This window comes from Pituophis catenifer, unplaced genomic scaffold (genome assembly GCF_029215685.1).
Source record: "Pituophis catenifer annectens isolate HBS135680 unplaced genomic scaffold, rPitCat1.0.hap2 SCAF_3, whole genome shotgun sequence".
In the NCBI taxonomy this organism is placed as follows: domain Eukaryota; kingdom Metazoa; phylum Chordata; class Lepidosauria; order Squamata; family Colubridae; genus Pituophis; species Pituophis catenifer.
This window is the reverse complement of record NW_027256883.1, coordinates 181,003,359-181,029,934: the sequence shown is the minus strand read 5'-3', so window position 1 is coordinate 181,029,934 and position 26,576 is coordinate 181,003,359. Positions and strand designations below refer to the sequence as shown.

General features: G+C 37.7%; 2 protein-coding genes across 3 annotated transcripts in view; both read right to left on the bottom strand.

Annotated features, from left to right (window-relative positions):
• Positions 1-19,101, bottom strand: part of MMP24 (matrix metallopeptidase 24) — a 41,923-nt gene extending 22,822 nt beyond the window's left edge. The window contains exons 1-3 of one of the 2 annotated variants that reach the window (XM_070939918.1): positions 18,946-19,101; positions 3,564-3,712; positions 1,783-1,899 (exon numbers count right to left, since the gene is read on the bottom strand). In XM_070939918.1, the coding sequence (XP_070796019.1) occupies positions 1,783-1,899; positions 3,564-3,712; positions 18,946-19,101 (422 nt within the window). The remainder of the gene's footprint in view (positions 1-1,782; positions 1,900-3,563; positions 3,713-18,945) is intronic. The other variant, XM_070939919.1, reaches the window with a different exon arrangement.
• Positions 19,102-26,214: 7,113 nt separating this feature from the next.
• The window catches only part of LZTR1 (leucine zipper like post translational regulator 1), a 29,526-nt gene continuing 29,164 nt past the window's right edge, over positions 26,215-26,576 (bottom strand). Inside the window, exon 21 of the transcript XR_011600275.1 lies at positions 26,215-26,364. The gene's annotated coding sequence lies outside the window, so the exon portion shown is untranslated. The remainder of the gene's footprint in view (positions 26,365-26,576) is intronic.

Genomic DNA, 26,576 nt, shown 5'->3' with positions numbered 1-26,576 from the left:
TTTATTTCCAACATCAAACAGCTTTAAAAAAATCTTATAGTAAGTAAGATATAAAGATCTCTACCACTGTTCCCTAAACATGTACATTCTACCTTTTATGCAACTTGCAAAATTTCACAAAACCCATGTTGAAAACCAATTTGTGAGGGAAATTTTCTTTACAAAAATAAATTTAAAATATTTTCAAGACTACTATTCTCAAATCAACTTACAGTAGGAATCACACAAATTCAATTAAAAATGTATAATCAAGTAATTTAAATACAGTAAGCTAGTTAACTAAACGAATAACAACATAAAATCTTTGACCAAAAAAAGCAAAAAGATCAATGCATTCTCTAAAAGCTTTCATTTAAAAAGTAGATAAAATAAAACCATTTTGAAGCTTACTTTAAAACAAGAACCAACAGAACTTGCTGAAAGTTGCTCAGAAGACAACCCTTAAAATTCTCTCTCTCACATACACACATACACACACACACACAGAGAGAGAGAGAGAGAGAGGGAGGGAGGGAGGGAGGGAGGGAGGGAGGGAGAGAGAGAGATATCATAAAGATCTTAAGAAACACATGCACATATATCAGGACAGCCTTTCAAATACTTAGAACTATACCATGTAGAATTTTAAAGGTTAAAAGTTTCTCCTAATCATTTAAATACAGTAGTTTGGGTGATCCAAAAGTTTTTTCTCTAATTGTATTTCTATCTCTTATTCTTAGTGGTTATAGAATCCATCTGGAAAAAAGAAAACTGAGTTCTAGTCTTGTCTTATAAACATGAAAGTTGACTCTCAGCTCAATCCAACCCAATTCACAGGGTTGTTATTGTGGGAAAAATAGAAGTATTAGGTATGTTAGCCGCCTTGAGTTATTTAGGAAAATAATAAAGATGGGAAACAAACAAACAAATATATCCAAGTATTAAGCAATCCTGGGTTCAAATGCCTCATTTTAAAATTTAGTTTTCCACTGTTTTGAGCAAAAAGCACTATCAATATGGTTGAAACAGTCAAATTTGCATTTGAAATAGTTGTCTTCTACTCAACAAATGCATTTTTACACTAAAAAAATTGAATACTTTTTATTTAAGACCAGGAAAGGGAGAAAGACACAATCATTCAGTAGCAATTGGGACATTAGCTGGGTAAGTTGCCTCTCTCAAATTATAATTGTATGAGAGAAGGCAGCAAAAATTTGCATTGAATTCACATGGTCTAAATGAACATAAAATGCATAAATTTACCTATCATAGTATTTAACTGATACTTCGGCTCTCCCTTGTATAGCATGCAAGCATCTTGACTAATTACTTCAAAAGCCATGAAACAGACATAGCAAAATAGGCAAATGAAATGTGATCCACATGAATATACATTATTTGTTATTCTTCCTCTTTTTCTTACATATTTACTATTTAATTATATATTGATTTTAATTACAGTCCTAAAAAGACTCCAAGTAACACTACTAATCTTTGTGTAGAAGAATATCTGAAACTTTCTTTTAATGAAAGCTAAATTTAGAAAAACTAAAGCTTTTAAAAATGCACTTTTTGAAAAGGCTATGTCACCAAACTGAAGTGTTACTTCCATAAAATAGCTCATAGGAAACCACAATAAAAAATATATACTTCAAGTTTCCAGATGTATTGGAACTATACTTCCTAGAATTCCCTGTCAAGTTTCCCCTCAAGCAAGGAATATGAACTAATGACAAGGCTGGTGGCTCTACATAATATTTAAAGTATAAACTCCATTAAGGTTTTTAATGTATTGGATTATACCTGTAGGTAATATGCTTCTGCCTCCATTTTTGTCCAGTAAGTGCATATCGCTTAATCCTTCGTCTATGGCTTAGATGGGGATGATCAGGAACACCACAGCGAGGTTTCTTCATCCACCTAGAAAGTAAAAAGATTCCTGATGAGTCAGGAATATATGGTACAAAAATAGGGCTTTGGGCCATTTCAGCCTGGTTGGTTGGTGTAGTTGAAAATAGATCACCAGTCAATTTAGACATGCTTGCCTGCCTACCTGTTGGTCAAGGTAAGGGCTGAGACTAAATTCTGGCCAGTCTAGAGAATGTGTACCAAAATAGATTAAAATGGCAATTTTGAAGTAGGTTAGAGAAGTAAGTTTGAGCTTTGGAGCTAGTTAGTTTGGCACAGACTACAAGGTAGCAGCTATGCTCAAGATTTCTCCCTCCAAAAAGAAAGTGAAAAATTCCATCTCTGGAACTTCAACTGTGTGTGGCAGTAGAGAGCTTTGCTTCATTGTATATAATTATTAAATTTATAATTTTATAATACTTTCAGATGGATAAACAGCCAGTCCATAATGGGCTTTCTCTCCATAATGGATTTTCAGTGGATAAAACTATGGGGAAAATAGGAAAGTTGTAACAGAAGGTAATGGAAACTGGGTTCTCTAAAAAAAAAATTGAGATTGTGGATTGCACAGTAAAAGCATTATTTCTGCTGACACTATCAATTCACAGGTGGAAATGAAAAAAAAGACTTGTGCAAACCAGGTTCCATGCACATAGTTCTTCTTTGTACAGATAATCCTTGCTTAATGATCATTTGTTTTGCAACTGCTCAAAGTTATGATGGTGCTAAAAAAGCAACTTGCACTCACACTTATGACAGTCAGTGTCCCTGCAGTCACGTAATCACAATTCAGGCATTCAGCAACTGTCATGCATTTATAAGAGTTGCAGCATCTTACAATCATATGATCACCATTTGGGACCTTCCCAACTGTCTTTGGATAAGCAAGTGAGTGGAGGAAGCCAGCAGGAGGATGCAATTGTATACGGTATCTTACTTAAGGACCACAACTGGGATTGTCGGAACTGCTGTTGCTAAGCGGGGCTGTTGTGTGATGTTTTGCTTAATGACTACTTCACTTAGTGATGAAGTTGCTGGTCCCAATTAAGGTCATTAAGCAAGGACTACTTTTATATAGAATGACTATAGTATACGACCGTAATACCTGTACACATATACAATAACATTTAAAACCTATGAATGGCCATCAAGGTAGCGCCATTACATACAACATATAATTTCTATTGCCATTTTATCTGATGACCTATGCAGTATCTGCTAAATCAATTGTTAAATCAGTACAAATCCTTGGATGAATTCTTTGAGATGTGAAGTTAATTACCTCTGCCTATTCTGAGAACTCTGGGAGTTGAAGTCCTCTCATCTTAAAATTGCCAAGGTTGAGAATGTTGATCTAAGTGATGAAAGAGGCACGGTTGGCAATCTGACTCAGATTTCAGACCATATTCATTCTTAGAGAATATGCATATGCCAAGTAAATTTATTAGGCTCACATTTTAAAGTTTCATGATGCTATAGATCAGGGGTGGGCAAATATGGCCCCTTTATGACCTGTGGACTTCAACTCCCAGAATTCCTGAGCCAGCTTGGCTGTCTCAGGAATTCTGGGAATTGAAGTCCACAGGTTGTAAAAAGGCCACAGTTGTCCATCTCTGCTATAGATAATGATCTGGGCAAGAACATTATTTTCCAGTATCTGCAAAAATCATTCTTACTCAATAGTGGTGTGATCCAACACTCCTGTTACAGGGATGCCATAAAACTGCTGCATAGTGGTGACTGCAGACTGCATAACTTTTCCTGAGAGCAGAGCAGACATTCTTGTATCAGATGGAAGCAGATAACCGTAGGTTTTTAACCAACTCTGAAAAATAAGACAAAGGAAACCCAGATTTAAAACACAGCCCAATTTAACAGTATATATATAATATATATATATATAAAATTGGCTTGTTTCCTTTTTAGTTGAAACGTGAATTCACAATTGTTGATATATTCACCTTTCTTGCTCTTTCTAATATATGAGGATAACCATAGGACAACAAGAATAATTGCAAAAGGCAATGTTATCCTACCAACTTTGCAGGTGTTGTTAACTTTCTGGTTATGTGTGCAAATTTAGATATTTTATCAGAACACAATTCTCAGTTCAGTTGCTATGCTTATTTTATGCATAAAAATATGATTGACTACAGATTCAGTTTGTCCAACATTTTTCCAAATATAAAGTCTCCTAAGAGAGCGTTTCACATATTGTGGCTTCTATATTGTGGTTTGGCTAAGAAACATCAGCACTAAGAAGGCATACTAGATCAAACCAAAGGTATGATATGACTGAAGATGTGACAAAAATGGAAACATTTTGAATATGAATATTCAAAATCATTTAAGACTATATTCAAGAGCCAGTTTGATATAGTGCAGTGTTTCTCGACCTTGGCAATTTTAAGATGGATGGATTTCAACTCCCAGAATTGCTGACAACTTAAAGTTCAGACAATTTACAGTTGCTAAGGTTGAGAAACACTGATATCGTGATTAAGGATACTCAGCTAGAAACCAACTGACTCTGGGCCAGTTACTGTCTCAGCTCTAGGAATAAGGCAATGGCAAACTACTTCTGCAAATATTGCTAAGGAATGAGTTTTTTTAAAGGAAAGCTTGCAAGATGAGCGAGGGACACTTAATTTTTCCCTGTCCTGTGCCATATCTCCCTACAGATATCTCCCAAATTGCGCTCTCTCTCTCTCAGAAAGCCCAGGTTTCAACAAATGTCTGGATAAATGAAGGTAGGATGATAAACTATGTAAGCAGATAAATGTAATTTTCCCACTAATGCACTTATATTCTCTTAAACTCACCCCATCTGCATTTTATATCACCCCCCCCCCCCATTTTATAATATGAAGTCATTGTCTGGTCAAGTGTATGATTTCAATCATTCAAAATTGGTAATAGTACAGAAGAAATGGCAACTATAATCCAGTGTTATCTTTTTCAAGATTCCAGGGATGGAAGAAAGCCCATTCTATTCCTCCCAAATTTCTATTACTTCCTTTGCACCAGCAATGCCAATAGCATGCCATCCATTGATCATATCTATTCCACACTGGGAAGATTCTGAAACCTTTGCACCAATCTAAATTTTCTCCATCCCTTTCTCCAACAACACTTTTATGTTTCTGAAAATCTTGGGGATTTCTCAAGCTTGGTAATACCTTCTACCTATACACGAATGATGCCATTTTGACTGCATCAAACCTGGTATGAGAACTTAGCAATTTTAATTAATTGATACCATTACCTAGGTATTCTATAAAAAGCATCACCAGCATAAAATATACAGTAGTTGCAAATCCTTGTATTGGATTGGTTACAGGTCTGTCAAGCATTGAGAAAGACCACAAGTTAAATAAATCCAACATATTTCTCACTAAACTAGTGTAAAATAAGAGGTTGATAGAACATTAAGGGATTTTATCAATGACCTGCTTATATACTTCCTTATCTGCCTCTTAGTAGCAAGCAGATGCACTCGTAGGAGAAGAAAATCTGTCCTGACTAATTACATGTCAAGGTAAGGGATATTTTTACTTAGATTTGAAAAAAACATTTTAAGCTACACCATAACACCATATGATAAATCACTCATGACCCTTATTAGAATGTATTTTAAAAAAGCGCAAAATAACCCTTATGGACTTAACCAAATCAGGTGATGCATATGTAACTTCAAAAATAATTTTTTGGTATACTGGTTACCAGATCTGCATGTAAACTCCAGATACCCACCAGACAGCAGCAAAGAGATGCAAAAACTTCAAACTCTAGTCATTTTTGCAACTCAGAGATTTCAGCAGTACTGAAGGACTGAGATTAAAAAAGTCTAGAGATGAGCTGTCTTGCTTCATATTGTAGCTTCCTTAGCCTCAATTTGGACCACAAGAATAAAAAACAAGAACTGACTAGGAAGATCACAATAGTCATGGTTTTATCAAGAATATCTGGGTTTTGGCTATTGTGTTTAATATCCATGCTTTGATATACCTGCTAAGAAAAAAGATATACTTAAAATGAAATTACAAAGGTGACAGCAAAAGTAGTCCTTTCAATTACAAAAAAATCTTTAGCTGCAGCTGAGGAAAAGATACAGATTCTAACAACTCTTGCTTTGCCATCAAATTCGACTGGTCTTCAATAAATAATACAAATTCCCTAAATAACTGACAGTAATGAAACAATTACTCATTAATAAGTACAATTTAAAAATATATATTTTTGTGTTTTTAATGGTCCTGGAATAAAAACTAAGTAATCCATTTTTAAGCAAAATATTTCAGTCATTGCTTAAATAATAAGTTCAAGATTTCTAAGATTTCAAGGGGAAATATTGAATATTCAGTACAGTAGAGTTTTGCATTTTCGGATTTTTTGTCACTGACTATTAACAGAAATTCATATCTCTTAAAGAATGAACAAATAACATCACACATTGAAGCTTGACTAATATAGTTCATGAACAAAAGCATCACAGATACCAATTCCTCCTATACCCCCTGAGATAGTTGTATATCTTCCTATAGAGGAAGATAAGGGAACAGGGATATCAAACTCAAGGCCCAGGAACAGGATACGTTCCGCGGAGTGCTTAGATCTGGCCTGAGGGGCCCCCCTGGAAATAGCGAAGGACTAGCCCGCAGTGCCTCTACCAGTGAAAACGGAGCTCCGGAGAGCTGCGTGCAGCCCTCCCGAGCTCCGTTTTCAGTAGCAGAGGGTTGCAAGAGGTTGTTGCAGCCGAAAACAGAGCTCGGGAGCCCGTTTTTACTGGCAGAGCACTCAAGTCACCACAGGCACCCCGGACACAAGTGACGTCGAACTGTCCACATCCACCCTGGCCACACCCGCCCTGACCCCCAAGGCCAAACACAACCCTGATGCGGCCCTCAATAAAATTGAGTTTGACACCCCTGACCTAGAAGATCAAACTTCTACAGATAAATGTAGATACAATTATAAGAATATCTAAAAACTGTCCATGAATATTAGATCAAAGAAAAGAGCATCAGTCTACTTTAGTTATTTGTAGTCAATCCCCCATTAATTTGTTCCAAAAAGCCAAAACTCTTTAACTTATAAACACCATCAATCACAAATCAAACTAAAATCCTTTTGCCAGTATTGTAACAATGCCACTACATTACATTAACAAAATATATGTTCTACCTAAGCTTAAATGGAGAGGTAGACCAATGTGAGGGATCATCTTACACGGGTGTCAAACTGTGCCGTGTCACATTGATGTCACGTGACACATCGCAATGTTTTTTGCCTTCGCAGAGCTGGGGTGGGCATGGCCTACGTGTAACACATCCGGCCCGCAGGCCACCAGTTTGACACTCCTAGCCTAGGAAACCATCTGGAGCCCGAAGAGCTCTACAAGGGCTAGGAAAATATGCCGTTTGCATCTAGTTCTTCCAGGCTAAGTCCAGTTTTTGAGCAGACAGCAAAAGAAGTAACTCTGTATAGAAACCACAGGAGACCAGTATATTTAACACAAGAATCAGCAAGTTCATTGCCACTGAGAATGGCCTTTTATTTTAATACAGCAGCAGCAGAGGAAAGAATGGCCTAAGTAAACTGGAAACAAATCAGCACTCTGAATCAAAGAACCAGAGGATGTGAGAAACCCATGGTTTTGGCAAAGATGGCCATAGTGATATAGTTTCTAAACAATAACAGCTGTCTGTATAAATATTAATAGAGGAACTAGAGGTTAAAAGACAAGCTTAAGTCACAGCATGTAACTCACCAACTTGAGCAGAAACAAAGGGAAGCAAAGAATTTAATTTAACACACATTCAAAAGGAGTACATACCCACATATCCAGCACCCTGTTTTCCAGGGTGGCAAGAAGTGACATAAGTATAAAATTAAAAACCAGCACTTGCAGTAGGGTTTTACTGAATATCAGGATGAGAAAGAAGTTAATAAGCAATAAAAAAACAATCATGAGTGGAAAAACTTTCAGTAGAAGATAGGGTACTGGTAGTTCTCAACTTATGACCACAGTTGAGCCCCAAATTTCTATTGCTGAGCAAGACAGTTGTTAAGTGAATTTGACCCCATTTTAAGACTTTACTACTTTATGCCACAGTTGTTAAGTTAATCAATGCAGTTGTTAAATTAATAATACTTAACAATTGAATCTGGCTTCTGACTTTCCTTTTCTGAAGGTCACAAAAGGTGAGCACCTGACCCTGGGGACACTACAACCATCATAAATACATGTCAATTGCCAAATGTCCGAATTTTGATCATATGACCACAGGATGCGACAACTGTCATAAGTGTGAAAAAATGTTGTAATACACTTTTTTTAGTGCTATTATAACTTCGTATAGAATAGAATAGAATAGAATTCTTTATTGGCCAAGTGTGATTGGACACACAAGGAATTTATCTTGGTGCATACGCTCTCAGTGTACATAAAAGAAAAGATATGTTCATCAAGAATCATAAGATACAACATTTAATGATAGTCATAGGGTACAAATAAGCAATCAGGAAACAATATCAATATAAATCGTAAGGATATAATCACTAAATGAATAGTTGTAAGTCGAGGATGTAAATGGAAGGTAGGATCTTAGAAGGAAGAATTAATAACAGTAACAATGGGAGAGTTTAGGAGCGCTATTTCCAATTTGCTCAGCTGTTGGGGAGTCAAGGGCAAGTGTAGGTGATAAGATAGAAGCCTACCACCATAGGGGGAAGCCTATATGTTTAGACAGATCCCCTAAGAAGTTCAGAGAATTTGTCCATTAAAAAGGTCACAGCTTGAACAGCACAAAGATGGAAAGGTGGAAAGGCAGCAGCGATCACATCTAACTTGTAAATATACCGGTAGTACATCACTGGGTGAAGATAGTCACCATAAGGATAAACAAAGAAACCAGAAACTGTATCACATGTTCATGGCTAAACAGGGTAAAGGATAAAGAATAATCAAGAAGTCCAAGGACAGAGATAGAAGCAATGCTTATTTCAAATGACAAAATACTTGGCCATGCCCTCAATCCAAAGCAAAGAGGCATCTCATCAAAGAATAGACTGGATAGAGTTAAGCTTCAAAAGCAAGATTTAAAATCCAGGGACATCAAAATCCAAGCAAGCCAAGGAAAGAACATATATCAGGAGAAATCAGGGGATAAAAAAACAAAAAAAGGGAAGGGAAGCCAGGATAGAGATCAGAGCAAGATCTGAATTAGGGTGTTCCTCTGGGCCTGTAAATACAAGCCTTTTCGGTGCAAAAAACCACCAGTGCTCCAAGCTTACAAAGCAAATCCATTCCCAATAAAACAAAGCAAATCCTTTCCCAATAAATTTACAGGGAAATCAGCACCCAAAACAAAGCCGGTTCCTTAGACAAAGTCAAATTACAATAGCCACTGAACTGTTAGCCTGATGACACATGGATGGACTCCCAATACCAACAGCAGCACTTACTATATTGTAGTGCCACATGAGGAATAGCTGAGAGTGAAGAAACAAACAAGGCAGCATCCTCCAAAAGGGGAAGGGAGGCAGAGAAATCAAGAAGCCAAAGAGGAAACAGAGGTCTCCTGAGCCAGCTCTATTGGACAAATCCCAACCGCACCATAGATTGCTGAGGCTGGAAGGCAACACCATTTGAGGAGGCTGGATAAAGTTCTAAGAGCCCTGGGCTTTTTGGTGTCCCACTTTTCCACCCAACACAAGCTTGTTACTTTGTACGATATAACTGCCAGCCTCCAAGACAGAAGCAGAAATCACTGCACCCCACCCTCTGACATGTGGGGAAAATTTTGAACATGATGGTTAGAATGAGGACTTCTCATTTGTTATAGGGACATGGTTTGGAGTTCCAGAAAGCATTCTTTATCGTTTTTCTTCTTGATTCCCAATTATTTATTTATTTATTTATTTATTTATTTATTTATTTATTTATTTATTTATTTAATTTTTATACCGCCCTTCTCCCGAAGGACTCAGGGCAGTGTACAGCCATATTAAAACAACATATACCCACACAATTTAAAAAACAGTTTAAAATATATTAAAAATTTGGCCCTTATATTAAAACTACATGACGTGTAATTTTCTAACACAACAAATAGCAACACCCAGCATGTCATTATGAATTCAGCTTTCCCAACTAGCTTTCATAAATTTAGTTTCAGGGGAAACTTTTACTAAGAGAACATTTACAAAGGCAGCCATAATAGCTAGTGAGATCATTTGTAATGCTTTTGGAATCCAGAATGTCATTCAAATGCTTTTAAAGGCTTGTTTGTAATATTCTTGATATAGGTGGTCTTTGACTCATGGCCATTCATTTAATGACCATTTATAATTATGAGAGCACTGAAGAAAGTGACTTATGACTGTTCTTTATATTTCCAATTGCTGCAGTGTGTCCCCATAGTCAAGTGATATAAATTCGGATGCTTGGCAACCAGAATGTATTGATGACAGTTGCAGTGTCCCAAAGTCACATGATCACCATTCATGATCTTCTCCAACAAAGTCAGTGAAGCCAGATTTTCTTAATGATGGCATGATTTGCTGTATTTTGCATACATTGGACTGAGCTCCCCTGAAGGTCTATTTTCACATGACCCTATTTTGCTGGAAGGAGTACAGACTGAGGTGATCCACTGCTCCTATGAGTTTCTCTGACTTACTCTCCTGATTTGGGAAAGAGTCTCTCAATCTCAGGCACTTAGCTTCTTTACAGAATTCTCTTTACTGAAGAAGCAAAGAGAGAAGGGAATCAATGAGGGAAAGGTGATTAAGAGTACAATCACTCACCAGATCCTATTTCCCAACAATTTATTAACTAACACTTCTGATTCCACTTCTAATACCATGTTCTGGAATACTAATTCTGTGTCCAATGAATACAGGTAATCCTTGTTTAACAAAACCTTCATTCAGTGACCATTCTAAGTTATGACAACACTGAATGAGTGGTGCTTAATGACCAGTCCTCAAAGTTCTGGCAGTCTCAACACTCCTGCAATCATGTGATTGTGTTCTGGGAGCTTGGCAACAAGCTCATACTTACAAAGGTCACAATGTCCTACAGTCATGTGAGTGCCATTTGTGACTTTCCCTGTTGGCTTCCTACAAGCAAAATCAATGGGGAAAACAGCAGGAGGCTTCAAATTGCTTCAAGAAGTTGCTTGCCATTTGGTCCTGCCATGGTCACACTGTTCCTCCTGGCTATCTACACATCTCCTGCCTGACAGCAGCTACCCCCCCCCCAAGCTCAGCTGCACTTATACACTTCACCTCAATGGCTAGCCTCCCCCCTCTACCTGGCAGTAGCCACCTCCAGCCCTGCCATGTTTAAGCTATTACCTACGCACCCTCCCTGACAACAGTAGCCATTTACTTGCCTGCTGTCAAGCTACCTGGGACATGCTTAAGGATCTGTGATCCTTGCTTAACAACATCAGCAGGGAGTGCTGGGATCACATGACATTGCTCTTTATGACTGCATTGCTTAGCAATGGAAATTCCAGTCACAATTCCAGTCGTAAAGTCAGGGCTACCTGTAGAGGGGACTAACCAATAAAGAGAGATCCAACAATTGTTGGATCTGTCCTTTAGGGACAAAAACTAGCAACAGGATAGTTATGGATGAGACAATGTGTCCATTTCCCCTTGGTGTAATGTATGCTTTTGCCTTATAAGGTTAAAGTTTATATTTTTCACATGTACAAAGACACTCTGTCCTCTATAAGGTTCTTTAAACCGCTGACTGGTTATTTTCCCATCATAGAATATCCTGTCATGAATATTACTTAAGTTTCCTTATAGATGACCTGTCCATTTAGAGATAATGGAGAAGGGCCTTTATTTGTCCTTACAAAGGATAATAAAGGCATATTATTCTAAGATAAGCCTTTTAGTTTGCTTGTAGTAAATGCAATATCAAGGACTTATTACAACCTATGGGAAAGATAGGAGTAGAGGCAAGGATGCTAAGTATCTAAAAGCAATTATTCTCATTTATTAATACTGAACCTGGCTATCAAATAATAATCTATTATAATGATCAAGTATGTATGTTTGTGTTTAAAATATTTGTATGTCTGTGAGCTTAAAATCGGAACTGTTACAAAAGGGTACAAAAGAAGAGTTTTTTTTATTCTATTTAAATTATTACTATAAAGAAAATAAACATAAGCGTTCCCGTTTTTCTCCTAAGATGCAGCAGAAGAAGAATTATAAACTTATGGACTACTATAAAATATACTGCCGGTTTGGTGATATTGTTAAGGCACCAGGCTAGAAACTGGGAGACTGGGGATTCTAGTCACACCCTAGGCACAAAGTCAGGTGGGTGACCTTGGTCCAGTCTCTCTAGTTTTAGGAAGAAGGCAACAGCAACCTACTTTCAAAAAATCTAGTCAAGAAAATTGGGACTATCCCAGGCAGATACTAGCAATCAACAATGACTTGAAGACTCTAAAAAATACCCCAAATTATTGTAAAACTATAGATAATTGCAAAGAAATCACATCACTGTAATTAGAAATATGCTTCCCATTTTTCATCATTAAAATAAGAACTGCCATCATTTATTTATTTATTTGAATAAATACTTTAGAATAATTATGAAGTAGAGTGGCAATCAGGTTAAAATCTTGATCACAGTAAGAAATAATATAGCAAATTTTATGCATGAACTAAAAATTCATACATGGATGATAATATTTGTATTGCTTTATTAGACATTATAAGAATAACTTTAGCTAATATCTTAGTTTATGTGCCTAAAGGAGTTTGGTGTTTATTTTTCAACAACAGTAACTTCCCCCAATTTACATAGATTGCAAATGGTTTTTAAAACAAAAGCAAATTTGTAAATCTATTTGGGTTATGGGTTTGGTATTTAAAGGTCAAAAACTTAAAATCCTCACAAGACTATGAATAATAGCTCTCTAAAAACTAAGCAGTGACAATTACAAAGTATAAGCAGCAATTCTGATGTCTACAGCAAGGTCCTTCACATTCATCATTCTAGTCATCTAAAGGTTTTTCATAAACTGTACTACCATAATTACCATTTACACAGCACAAGATCAAGAGAATAAAAGTTTTGTATCTAAGGGAGGTGAAATCAGATGCAGAGATTTCCTGTCATAGTCAGGCATGGATTAAAACCAAAATATAAAAGTTATCATAAGCAATTCCCAAGTTAAAACCTATATCTTTCAACCTGTAATGTATAAATACTTTCCCCAACTTCTTTTTCTGCAAAGCACTAGTCAGCAGCAGAACTGATCAGCAGATTGAACAGGACATACACTACTGGTTTGCAACCATTTCAGTTTTATAGCTATTAAAATAATTAAACTATAATGTAAACTCTGAGCACAGTGCATTTTTGATTGTATGCTTCAATGACTAACAAGCCAGTCCTAATACTTGCTGCATCAGCAGACAAATCTCTTTGGAATATACTGACTGCTGTGCCAGCATAATACCATGAAATAGGATATTCGGCTAGTATCACAGACAGATATGTCACTGAAAATAATTATCCAATTTCCAAAAAATCTATCCTCACCAAAAATTATATTAGTTCAAATTCCCAGTTGCTGTGTGGGAAGGATTGTGATGCAACTTTCTAGTGGACAGAACCAATTTTATAGATGTTTTTGATACCAGCAGCTTCATAGATAGTGTAGTGAAAAATATATGCTTTTCAAAGTAACAATTGTGAACAGCATCTAGAAATGTAAAATGCATTGCTCCATTACAATAAATGTTTACAAAACTATATTATGGCCTAAAGCAAAAATAAAGGTTTTCTATAATAACAAGCTATATGTATGTAACATTTGTTTTGTGCCTCTTACATTCTGTCTTTTAATATATATATATCTTATATATATAAATTTTAGTCAGATTATCAGTAGAAAAATTAGCAGATTTTACTCAAAATAGTAAACAATAATTGCCCCTTGCAACTAGTCAATTACTTCTCTAGAATTACATCTCCTGGTATATTACTTTAGAAGGAAATATTGATTATAATATAAAAAATTTCTTCTAGGGCATTTCAAAGGTTGTCTGCCAATTGGAGAATCTGGGTATATGCTATTTAATTTTAATGTATACAAAAATTTCAATGTATGTTCTTTGATTTGTTGCTTCAATCTACAAGAAATAGATCTCCACTTAACAAATGCATACAAAAACAGCACCAAAGGCTAATTGCTAGAGCTCTACACAACTTCAGATTCAATCTCCCAAAAGTGGTTCAGAGTTTGAGGGAGTGCAAATGCAGGACCTGTTTACAACACCTTAAAACCACTATGGAATCCCAGGAAATGACCTAGAAACTTTCAAGTGTCATTGTCAAGAGTTATGTTGGTATCCCCAACTCCAAAGTACCTTTTGGATACTGAAACTGAAGAACTGCATGGCCTACTAATTGCTAAAAGTATTTCATGCAACTATTACTATAGACAAATGTAGTAATATTATCAAACTATGATGAAGATGGAAGCAATCACATCAGCTTTTAAGTGCCTTGATAAATAAAAAAGCCTTGACCAAGTGTGAAAAGCTTTGCAAAGTTGGTCCTAGTTGAACTTCCTGTGAGAAAGTGTTCCAAAGTTAGCTACCCTCTAGAAAATGTATTTTGATATATTCGAACGTAACATTTTCCTGAAGGTACTTATGGAGCTTATCTGAAGATTTCTAGAGGCAAGAAAAGAAAGATGCCAATTTACATGGATTCTATCTGTCCAATTTAAAGTTGTGGAAAGAATACATTCATGAATGAAGGTGACTATACACTTCCCAGGAGAATGTTGCAGGATCCAATTTGGGTTGGTCACCAGAGGTTTAGTCTTCCAAGCTTTAGGACTCATTCTGGAGCTCATCAGAATTTCCTTGAGAATGGGCTCCAGCACGAGTCTGAAAGCTCGGAAGACTAAACCTCTGGTCCCGATGACCAACCCAGATTGAATCCTGCAGAATACACTCAAATTAGTGATAGTCTCAGGTTCTTTTTAGTGAAGGCAATTACTTATTGGACCACTTTGCAGGTAGGTAGCTGTTATTACATCAAGCTATTATTGACTAACTAAAGGACTTGAGTTACTCCTTATTCTTTGTTTTCAGATTAGCAAGATGTGTGAATTTAACCACAATGGCTTTACATTATGTGAATGCATCAATTATACCTTGTTCAACAAGCCTTAATCTTAAAAATTCTAGTTTAGCATTATATATGAATTCAACTAATGTTTCAGTTTAATGATTCTTCTAATAATTGTCAACCCCTTCTTCCCATTCACCAATTCTTCTCACAATCCCATTTATAAAACTCTTCTGTGTTAATGTTCCCTAGGCAATGCATTCACTTCTCATTTCTATTGGTTCCATTGTTGATGCTTTTCTTAAAAGTCTATGACATGGTATCTCTCTAATACAATAGGAGACGAGACTACACCTGAATGTTGAGTAGATCTAGCTGAGTAAGTGGCAGAGATGAGTAGTAGAGAAAGGTTCTACAAACTAGGATTCAGTAATCCAGAGCCAATCCATCCAAATATTGCCATCTTTATGTTCCAGAGAAAACTTCCACAATATACTATCAAATTATGTTAGTAAATTATCTTGCATTAAAGAAAGACTAGCTGCTTCTAGAGTTCAAGTAGCAAATGTTTAAAATGTTGAGGGATACAGAAGAGCATCACTCAAATGTGTCCTGCCAGCTACCTGAATAGAATTCTTAGAGTATAACCACTATAGTTTTCATTCAAAATACAGCAATTATTTTTATAGTTTTTCTTCCTCATTTGATAGTTCTCCACATCAAATATCCAGACCATTTAGATCAGGGCTGTCAAACTCCCGGCCCATGGGCCGGATCCGTCACATGCTGGCTACGCCAACACCCAGTTTAATGAAGGGGGGGGAAAGTCCTGATATGTCACGTGATGCCGCAGTGACAACATGAGTTTGACATCCCTAGTTTAAATTTATTTTTGTATGTATTAGGTTAAATGTGTGAATATAGTTAGTTGTCACTCAAAACTATTACTGGAAAAGCCTACATGCTACAGCAATTTCTGTACTTGTAGAATCATTTATTTCCATCCAAAGAAATTTATTTATACAAGTCCCCAGATTAAGAACGTTCTGCTTTAAGGACGACTCATAGTTAGGAATGGATCTTATTGTAGCAAAATTCAAGTTAAATACCCAATGATTCAAATTAAATGCAAAATGGTTCAAATTCATTTCACAATACTACTTTTACAGTATTATACAATAATACTATTCCAGCTTACATACAAATCCGATTTAAAGACAAACCTTGGAAACAGAACTCATTCTTAAACTGGGAACTATCTGTACTTAGGTTATTTATGCTTAATATACTCCATTTATGTCAAAAGGGCCAAAATATGACTTCTTCAAGTTTTAGACTCCAAAAAGCATATTGAAGCCACATCTAAACCATCAATTATAGCATTTATCTCTTTCCCCCACATGTATAAAGCATCATTACAAATCATTTTGTAATCAGTATATATCAGCATTTTTTCTACTAAATCGAGTACAGATAGTCCTCAACTTACAACAGTTCGTTCACTGGCCGTACAAAGTTACAACAGCACTGAAAAAAGTGACTTTTGACTGTTTTTCACACTTACGACCATTGCATCATCCCCATGGTCACATAATCACAATTTGGATGCTTGGCAACTGGGTCATATTTATGATGGTTGCATTGTCCCAGGGTCATGTGATCAGCTTTTGACAAGCAAAGTCAATGGAGAAGCCAGATTCACTTAACAACTGTGTTACTAACTTAACAACTGCAATGATTGACTTAACGGTGACAAGAAAGGATATAAAATGGATCAAAACTCACTTAACAAATATCTCATTTAGCAACAGAAATTTTGGGCTCAATTGTGGTCATAAGTTGTGGACTACCTGAATAGCTACAATTTTTGTTTCTTATTTTAACAGAAGAATGTCATTTTGTTATTTAATATAAAAGATGTGATCCAAATAATTACTTGGCATGTCTACCAAAAATTACAGTACTTTTTTTGAGCAGCAGGCCCTTTCTCCTGCCAAATATTTATTTCAAACTGTTTTTAGGAAGTTTCTTTAGTTTCAAAATAAGTTTATTGAACATCATATTGCAAGACTTTAGGGTATAGCATCAGCTTCCATTGGAAGATTCAGTCATACGAATGCAGTCATGCATTAAGAATTATATATAGGTTAGCTGGCCCAGCCACCACTCCTCTGTAAGTTGTTATATCTCCTTAGTTTATTAGGAGAGCCAAGGGAAATAGTAGTTAAGTCACCATGCTAGAAAGCAGGAGACCATGAGTTCAAGTCCCATGAAAGCCTGAAAGCCAGCTGGATGACTTTGAGCCAGTCACTGTCTCTCAGCCCAAACAACTTCACAGGGTTGTCGTTGTGGGAAAAATAGAAAGAGGAAGGTGTGTTGGGTATCTTCGCTGCCTTGAGTTATTAGTAAACATAATAAGGGCAGGATACAAATAAAATCTGGACATGGACTTTGTTTACCTTTTCCTATTATTTATAGGGATCCATCATAAGTTTATACCACCTTAAAATATATTCAAGAATGTCAAGAATAGAAACAAAATTGCACCCTTCTTCATACTGTTCAAAATACTAAAAATGTGTGTTATCAATATATACTTCCAAGTAATACAAATGGTTTTTGTAACTTTTCCGTTATTTCTTAATAGCCAGGTTGGTATAGTGATAAAGGTGCTGGCCTAGAAACCAGGAAACTCTGAGTTCTAGTCTCATTTTACTCATGAAAGCCAAATTGTGCTCTATTTTAGCACAACCTACCTCACAGGGTTGTTGTTGTAGAGAAAACAGGAGAGGGGAGGGAGCATTTTGCATGCTTACCACCTTGAGTAACTTATAAACTAATAAAGGCAGTATAACAATCTAATAAATAGATTACACTATTCCCACTGCATATCTTCAACAGCAGCATTTTCATCACGGTTTTTTGTCTGTCTGAGCTGATACCACTGGAAGCAGTCTCACCATCAAAACCATCAATGTGATCAAAGCTCGCAGAAAAGCTCCGAAATACCAGTATAAACTACGATCAGCACATCATCAATAATTATCAAACAAAAAACACACACACAAAAAAAACCCCAATCTATCTGAAGACATAGCTAGACTTCCTTTTTGTGGTTTTTTTTTTCTATTGCTTATCACAAAGCAATTACTAACTCATTCAATAACATGCAGATACAGTGATATATTGGCAGGTCAATCCATAGAAAACTGGAAGCATATCCTTAAGGATATATAGGAAATGTTTTCAGTCTATCAGTCTATCAGTCTACCATCCCACCCCACCTCACCAAGTACGGCCCATCTGTCTGGTTTCATAGGTCTATGAAATCATTTGCCTTTACTTTCCCTAAATCCCTGAGCTTCAATTACCTGAGCTTTCCCTTGACCTGCAGTATCATCATCACTTCTTTCCTACTGGGAGAAAGTCACTCAGCCCTCCACTGTTTTGCATCGCTGCCTCTGTGTAAAGTCCTCCAACCCATTCAGGACGGTGGTACCCAACCAAATATTCCCTGTCCTTGTTTCTCCCCCCCACCTTGCTCCCCTTCCTCCTTATAACACAGAGAGAAATAGGAAGACAGCCACAGCCGCAGCCACGGCCACCAAAGCACTGGGGCACTACGATCTGCCCCCCACCCTCCATTTAGGTAAGGACAGAGCCACGCTGGCAGAGAAAAGGGGAACATCTTCACCAACCCCTCCCTGATTCCCAGACAGGAGAAGGCTAATTGGTATGGATGGCTCTATCGCCCATCACTAGGGATGACTCAACCTGCCTTGTCTTCAGCCCAGCTTGGTGAGCATCTTGCGCGGGCCAGGCGGCGACCACTTGGGGTGGGGAGGCGACGCCCGGCTGCACTCCCCCCCCACCCGCAATGGAAAGCCTCTCCGGGCGGCCCCCTGCTCCTTTTATTTGTCCCTCACAGCACCCACCATAGCTGGCAACTTGCTGCTCCCCGTCCCTACCGGACCGACGCTAGTGTCTCCACAAGCGCAGAGCAGGGCGCTGAGAAAGGGCAGCAGGCGACGGCACCCCCAGGCTGAGGCTCCGCAGCATCCTCGCTGCCTCCGCTCCATAGCGGGGCCCATCCCTGCACCTGCTCAGGCAGGGAGAGCAGGGCCTGGCCGACCGCGCATGCGCTTCGGCCAGAGAGGTGGGATAAGGATGCGATGCAACTCAACCCCGCTCAGTTCTTTGAGGTAATAACAAAAAAGTCTTTCAGGGGCGGGAGGCGTTGGGGTGGCGAAAGAGAGGAAGCCAAGCCACCCGGAGGTGTAGAAGAAACTACGCGAAAAGGCTGAATGGGCTCAAGGCAGATCCCAGCAACAACAGCAAAACGCGTTAGCAACAGAAGCGGCTGATTTGAGTCGATGAAAAGTTAGCTTGGATCTGCGGGTTGCGATGGGCAGGAAACCATTTAGAAGTTGTTGTTGAAAGTACGGGCAGCAAGACGCAGTTTTTGAATTAATTAAAAACTTGCCCTTCAATTTGCAATCTGGTGAGTTTTATAGGCAAACTCAAAACATCAGCTCAGTCCTATGCAGATATCCTCAACAGAAGGGTGCTGTATGGTTGTTTGGCTTCCTATCAAGCCCATCAGCTTGGGGCTTCAGCCTCAGCCTCAATATCCATTTTCAGGACTTTGATATTGTTAAGAGATGTTTTGTCTGCCAAATGCTTCAAATTATGACAATCATTATGATAGCAGAGCCACTGAAATAAATTTAATCATAAAGATTTGCCCCTTTTGGTTCTAGGAAATGAGAAGCTAAAATTTAGTCAAAACATTATTTTATTCCTCTGAGATGGCATAGCCAATTGTGAAGATATTTGCTTTTTTATTATGCATAGAGAAAGTAGAAGCCCTTAGCCAACCTTGGCTAACTGTGAAAAAGCTAAACAGTGTCTTTGTTCTTGGAAGGAAGAATATCACTTTGTATTGTTGCCACAACTATCTTCTTCAGTTTTCAACTTTCTGCTTCATAGAGTATCACACAGAATACTGTGGTTGCATAATTCTGTTTAGAGATACGTAATGATGTTTGAATAATTTTTTCCATTACTACCATACAAAGTACCAGTTTGCAGCATATTACTTGACGGCTGATTCTTTTATTGTTGAGTCAATCCTAAAGGCAAAAGCTACCAACCATTTTCAATATCTTTACTGTCAATTCCAAGGTTGTTCCAAGGTTGTACTGTCAAGTCCTGTTGTCATTAGTTTGGTCTTCTTTATAATTAGCCTTACTCCCATTTGTTCATTGTGCTCCACTTTCCTTACTAGAACTTCACTTCCATTTTCAGCTATCAGTAGTGTTATCAGCATTAGTGCAAGTTACTGGTGTTTCTTCCTCCAGGTTTAGAAACATGCTTTTTTTGGGGTAAATACCTTCCTCAATATATATCCACCATATTGATTGAATAAATAAGAAGAGGATTTTTAGCTCTGTATAGATGTGATAGGTATTCATAACTCATTTTTTTAAAATAATTTTATTAGAGCATCAAAAAGAAAAATCAAAAACAAATGTATAGTAATTTTTCTATCACAGTGTAACACACCAGTAATCAGAGAGTAAAAATAGAAAATATTTACAGATTCTTGTATACAAATTTACCTTTCCAATACTTATTAATTACCATAAATATATAATCATCTATAATTATAATCCAACATTATCCTTTGTCTCTCTCCCATCGTTTCTGGATCCAGTCATACCACATATTCCAACTACCATAAAAGTCTGAGTCTCTTTTACCCTTGATCAGTTTTGTAAGTCTGTCGGACTCTGCACATTCCATGATTTTATAAATTATTTTTGCGTCCATTGGTAAGTCCTCATTCTTCCATTCTTGTGTGAATGCCAGTCTCCCTGCAGTAATTATGTGCAGCATCAAATACCATTTAGTCAATCCAATATTTGCGGGTCTAACCCCCAGTAAAAAAGTTTCTGGTTTCAGTTCCACTCTATAGTGTGTAATTTCAAACAACCATCATCATATTTTTATCCAATATTTAGCTGCTAATGGGCATGTCCACCATTGGTGGAAGTAAGTTCCTTTGCTATGTCCACATTTCCAGCACTGTGAAGATGTCCCGGGGAACATTTTAGCTAATCTTGCTGGAGGTAGGTGTCATCGATAAACCATTTTAATAAATATTCTCTTTATAAGAGGATGCCATAGTTAATTTTAAATTTTTAAGCCAAATCTCCTCCCATTTTTGAAGATCCAATGAATAACCCATATTTCACCCCCAAGCAATCATGGAGTCTTTAACGACTTCCTCCCCCACTTTCAGTGATAATAGATAAGAATAGCATTTCGATAGGGCTTTCCTGTCATTACCTAATAAGATTTTATCCAATTCTTGTTTTCCATGATATATCCCTTCACTCTCCTGATCTTTCTTCCACCTTGAGTGTATTTGGGTGTAGGCCCACCAGTCTATGTTACACCCCTCCGACCTCAGTTGTTCCCGTGTCTTCAGTCTGCCCTGAGTATACAAAATATCTTCATAGGTCAAGACCTTCTCTCCTTTATATAACATCAGATATACCAGGGCCTCCTGAATTGAGATCCAACATGGTATCTTCAGATACAACTTTCTCCTAAGTCTTTCCCAGGTATCTCCTAGGATCTTACGTAAATACCTCGATCGAGGTATTCAGAAAATACCTCGATCGGGCTGACTGTCCTGGCCATAAAAAGTGGTGCCAACCATGTTGAAGGCCGTAACCTTCTGCCGCCAATAGCCGCCTCCTTTTCAGGGCGATCCAGTCCTTTACCCATATCAGAATAGCTGCCTGATGGTAAAGCTCCCAATTTGAGAGTCCAAATCCCCCTCTAATTTTAGGTTCCTGCATTATCCTGAGCTTAATCCTTGATTTTTTTACTTTGCCAAATAAATTTAGAAATAACTCTGTTCAAGGTGTTAAAGAATTCCCTATCCAAGTTTAGCGGGGCAGTTTGGAACAAAAACAACCATTTGGGGAGGACGTACATTTTGTCGGCAGCAATCCTTCCCATAAGTGATAACTGTAAATTTTTCCACCTCTCCAAATCTCTATCAGATTATAAAGGGGAACATAATTATCCTCCTTTACCGATGAGCACCTTGCTGTCAGCCAAATTCCCAAATATTTTATTCTATTAGTTATCTGCATCCCCAGGAGTCCCTCCAACTGACATCTCTGCCTCTGCGTCATGTTTTTAACTAATATTTTCCTTTTTTCCTCATTAATTAGCAATCCTGCTACTCTCCCAAAATCCCTAAGTACCTGTAATAGCTTCAATCCTGATTCTGATGGATCTTCCAGTATGAAAACTAAATCATCCGCATATGCCTGAGGACTTCCGGTGACGTCAACGCAATGGATGGCTAGACAGTGTGAAAGCTCTATATCCAGCTTTCCCTTTTCTACAAACGGTGGCTTTATTTAGCCATCGCAAACCACTGAGAGGTTTGCGAAGGAGAGGAGATACCAAGGTGTGTATGGAGGTGGCATCTTCCACACGTTGAAGAACCCCCCGGGGTGCCTTTGTAGGAAGAGGGCGGCAGATCGCCATTCCGAAGCAGTGACTGATCCTCTTGGAGAGGGAAGCCAATCTGTCACGGTGTGAACAATTGGACTGAGATTGCCATGCTGAGTGAGTGGGAGAGAAGAGAATGATACTAGCCTCTTTGAACTGTATTGGTCAAGTGAAAGTGAGCGGCTGGAGCGGAGACTGGCCATTTTTGACTTTTGTGGTGTGGAGCCAGCTGTTATTTATTTATTTATTTATTGGAACAGCGGCGGCAGAGTGATTGGAGTTAATCACGCTTATTTCCTTTTGGTTCTTATTTGGGTTTCTGGAAACATTCTCTTCGTGTGTTAAAGATTGGAGACGTTTGGTGATCATTAGGCTACTTCTTATTTGAGATTTACAGATCCAGAAATATTGGGATATCGACACAATTCTAACATCTTTGGCTCTATACACCACCACAATGGAGTTGGAATAAAACAAACACAATGTGCTTTAACTGCAGACTGTCAGCTTTAATTTGAGGGTATGTACATCCAACTCAAGTGAACAATGTAGGACGTACAGCAGTTTGCATATGTGCCTCCCACTTGTTAAGGGACCAAAGGTAATGGGACAATTGGCTTCTCAGTTGTTCCATAGCCAGGTGTGTGATATTCCCTCATTACCCCAATTACAATGTGCAGATAAAAGGCCCAGAGTTCATTTTAAGTTGCTATTTGCATTTGGAATCTGTTGCTGTCAACTCTCAAGATGAGATCCAAAGAGCTGTCACTATCAGTGAAGCAAGCCATCATTAGGCTGAAGAAACAAAACAAACCCATCAGAGAGATAGCAAGAACATTAGGCATGGCCAAAACAACAGTTTGGAACATTCTCAAAAAGAAGGAACGCACCGGTGAGCTCAGCAACACAAAAGACCCGGGAGATCACGGAAAACAACTGTGGTGGATGACCAAATAATTCTTTCCCTGGTGAAGAAAACACCCTTCACAACAGTTGGCCAGATCAAGAACATTCTCCAGGAGGTAGGTGTATGTGTGTCAAAGTCAACAATCAAGAAAAGATTTCACCAGAGTGAATACAGAGGGTTCACCACAAGATGTAAACCATTGGTGAGCCGCAAAAACAGGAAGGCCAGATTAGAGTTTGCCAAACAACATCTAACAAAGCCTTCACAGTTCTGGAACAAGATCCTATGGACAGATGAGACCAAGATCAACTTGTACCAGAGTGATGGGAAGAGAAGAGTATGGAGAAGGAAAGGAACTGCTCATGATCCTAAGCATACCACCTCATCAGTGAAGCATGGTGGTAGTAGTATCATGGCGTGGGCATGTATGGCTGCCAATGGAACTGGTTCTCTTGTATTTATTGATGATGTGACTGCTGACAAAAGCAGCAGGATGAATTCTGAAGTGTTTGGGGCAATATTATCTGCTCACATTCAGCCAAATGCTGCAGAACTCATTGGACGGCGCTTCACAGTGAAGATGGACAATGACCCAAAGCATACTGCAAAAGCAACCAAAGAGTTTTTGAAGGGACAGAAGTGGAATGTTATGCAATGGCCAAGTCAATCACCTGACCTGAATCCCATTGAGCATGCATTTCACTTGCTGAAGACAAAACTGAAGGGAAAATGCCCCCAAAACAAGCAGGAACTGAAGACAGTTGCAGTAGAGGCCTGGCAGACCATCACCAGGGATGAAACCCAGTGTCTGGTGATGTCTATGTGTTCCAGACTTCAGGCTGTGATTGACTGCAAAGGATTTGCAACCAAGTATTAAGAAGGGAAAGTTGGATTTATGATTATTATTCTGTCCCATTACTTTTGGTCCCTTAACAAGTGGGAGGCACATTTTTTTGTTTCATTCCAACTCCATTGTGGTAGTGTATAGAGCCAAAGATGTTAGAATTGTGTCGATGTCCCAATATTTCTGGACCTGACTGTATTTGAGACTCTCTTGAGATTTCTGTTTAAAGAGCTCCTGCTGCGTGCCGGACTGAGGGATACATAGTGACTTGACATTTTTCCCTTTCGCTTTCTGATCGTTATTGTCGGAGCTGTCTACAACTGGAAGAGCTCTTTTTTCCACCTTGTGGCTGAAGCTGGTACAGCAGGGAAGAGAAAATCTGAGTCACTGAGAAAGAGGATTAACTGGCTTGTGTTGGAAATAGTGTTTAAGGGCTATAGCTATGCTGATTTGGAAGAAATTCTTGCATGACCCAGAAATGTCTACAATGTCTACGGTTACTAAAGTGAATAAGAAGACCCTAGCTTTCCCTGCATCTGCATCTCCATTGGCTTCAACAAGATCTGCTGAAGGTATGTCATCGGTTGGAAAGTCTCCCTCTATGCAGGCTCTCCAAGCCATGCTCCAGACCATCCAGGAATCGATGACCAAGAATCAGGAAATGTTGTTTAGGAATTTCAAGGACTTGAGAACGGATGTTAAGAGTGAGATGGGAAGAGTCAGAGAAGAGGTTAAACAAATGGGTGAGAAGCTTGGAGAACTGCAACAGGCAATAATTAAACAGGAGGAAAGGATGCAGGAGGTGGAGACAAGGACAGAAAGGGGTATTCATAACTCATTTATTCAAGCATAAAATGTTGAAGAGTTGTAAATGTTGATATTCTTAACATATCTTATGCTCTAACTTAAAACTACAAAGGCTGACATCATATTATTGCACTCTAAATAGTGTATATTTATAACAGTATAATGTTTCATGGAATAAAATCCTCTTCATCTGTTACTTAATCACTGAAAAATAGAAATCAACCGATAATGTATCTTATGATTGTTTTTTAAGTTTAAATACAAGAGAGTAATTTTATCATGGATAAATCAAATGCCTGTTATAGCATCTTAAATGTTATAAAGATTTTTAAGGAGACTGGATAAAGTAAATTCATAAGCATTTTTATAAATAATCCAAAGGACTTTTTCATAAATTATAGCCCCCTTTCCTATAAATATATATAGACAACAACTGCACATAAAAGGATCCCAGTCAATTTTTTAATGACATATTGGGAGTATAGTTGATATGCAAAATTATGGGCCAACATTTTTCTATAAGATTTTATTTAATTTTGGACATGAAAATGTCATAATGTCTCTAAACAAATAATAAAGTAGTATTCTAGGGGGAGATCTATTTGAAGCTGCTGCATCAGCTGCTATTTACATAGGCCTTTAGAATATTTTGCTGAAATTTGTATTTAGAAAAAACAGGAATGTGGTAGCTTGAATGTTGAGATAGATATTGGGTGTAATTTTAGATTTTTTAAAAAGTTTATTTTACTTTAAATATGCAGATTGTTTTAAAGTAGTTTTGAAATAATACTGTTTACTTTTAATACATTTTAATGCCATCTTATCAGACAGTTACCTTGCGGGCATTTCTTATTAATATATTACTTCTGAGAGATATTAATACTTATGTGACAGAGATTACAATATGTAGTCATGAAGAAAATTACACTTGGGCACAATCAATGGAGTCAGTGTTAATGCAAATCCTGGCAAAATGAAATTCCAAGAACTTCAGACTTCCTAATTGATAGTATCTATAATCTTCAGTGGACAAAGCTCCAGCTCTCTTCCTTTTTAGAACATTCATTTATAGCATGGGAATTCCTTTTCTTCCTCAATCAATAAGACAGATATTGTACTAAATTGTTTATAGTCAAAAATGATATGATTTCCATAGTTTGCAAAGTAAGTTTTATGGATTGCATTAGAGAAGCACTTACAATTCCTGTTAGGTGGGGAAGAAAGGCCATCTCTGCAATTCATCCTTGCAGTTCTGTGTGCCTATGAAAAGTAACAGTGAAGGATTCAAAAATTTGCTGCAGCAACGTGAGAGATGATACAGAAAGCTGAAGGGATGAACAGCATAGATTGTGTTCCTGCCTCTCCCTCCACTAGGAGGCTGGCCAGTATTAATCCAACCAGTTTCTAAAATAAAGGCACGTGTTTGTGTTATGAAAAGCATCTGAAATCGTAATACAAATTACAAATGTAAT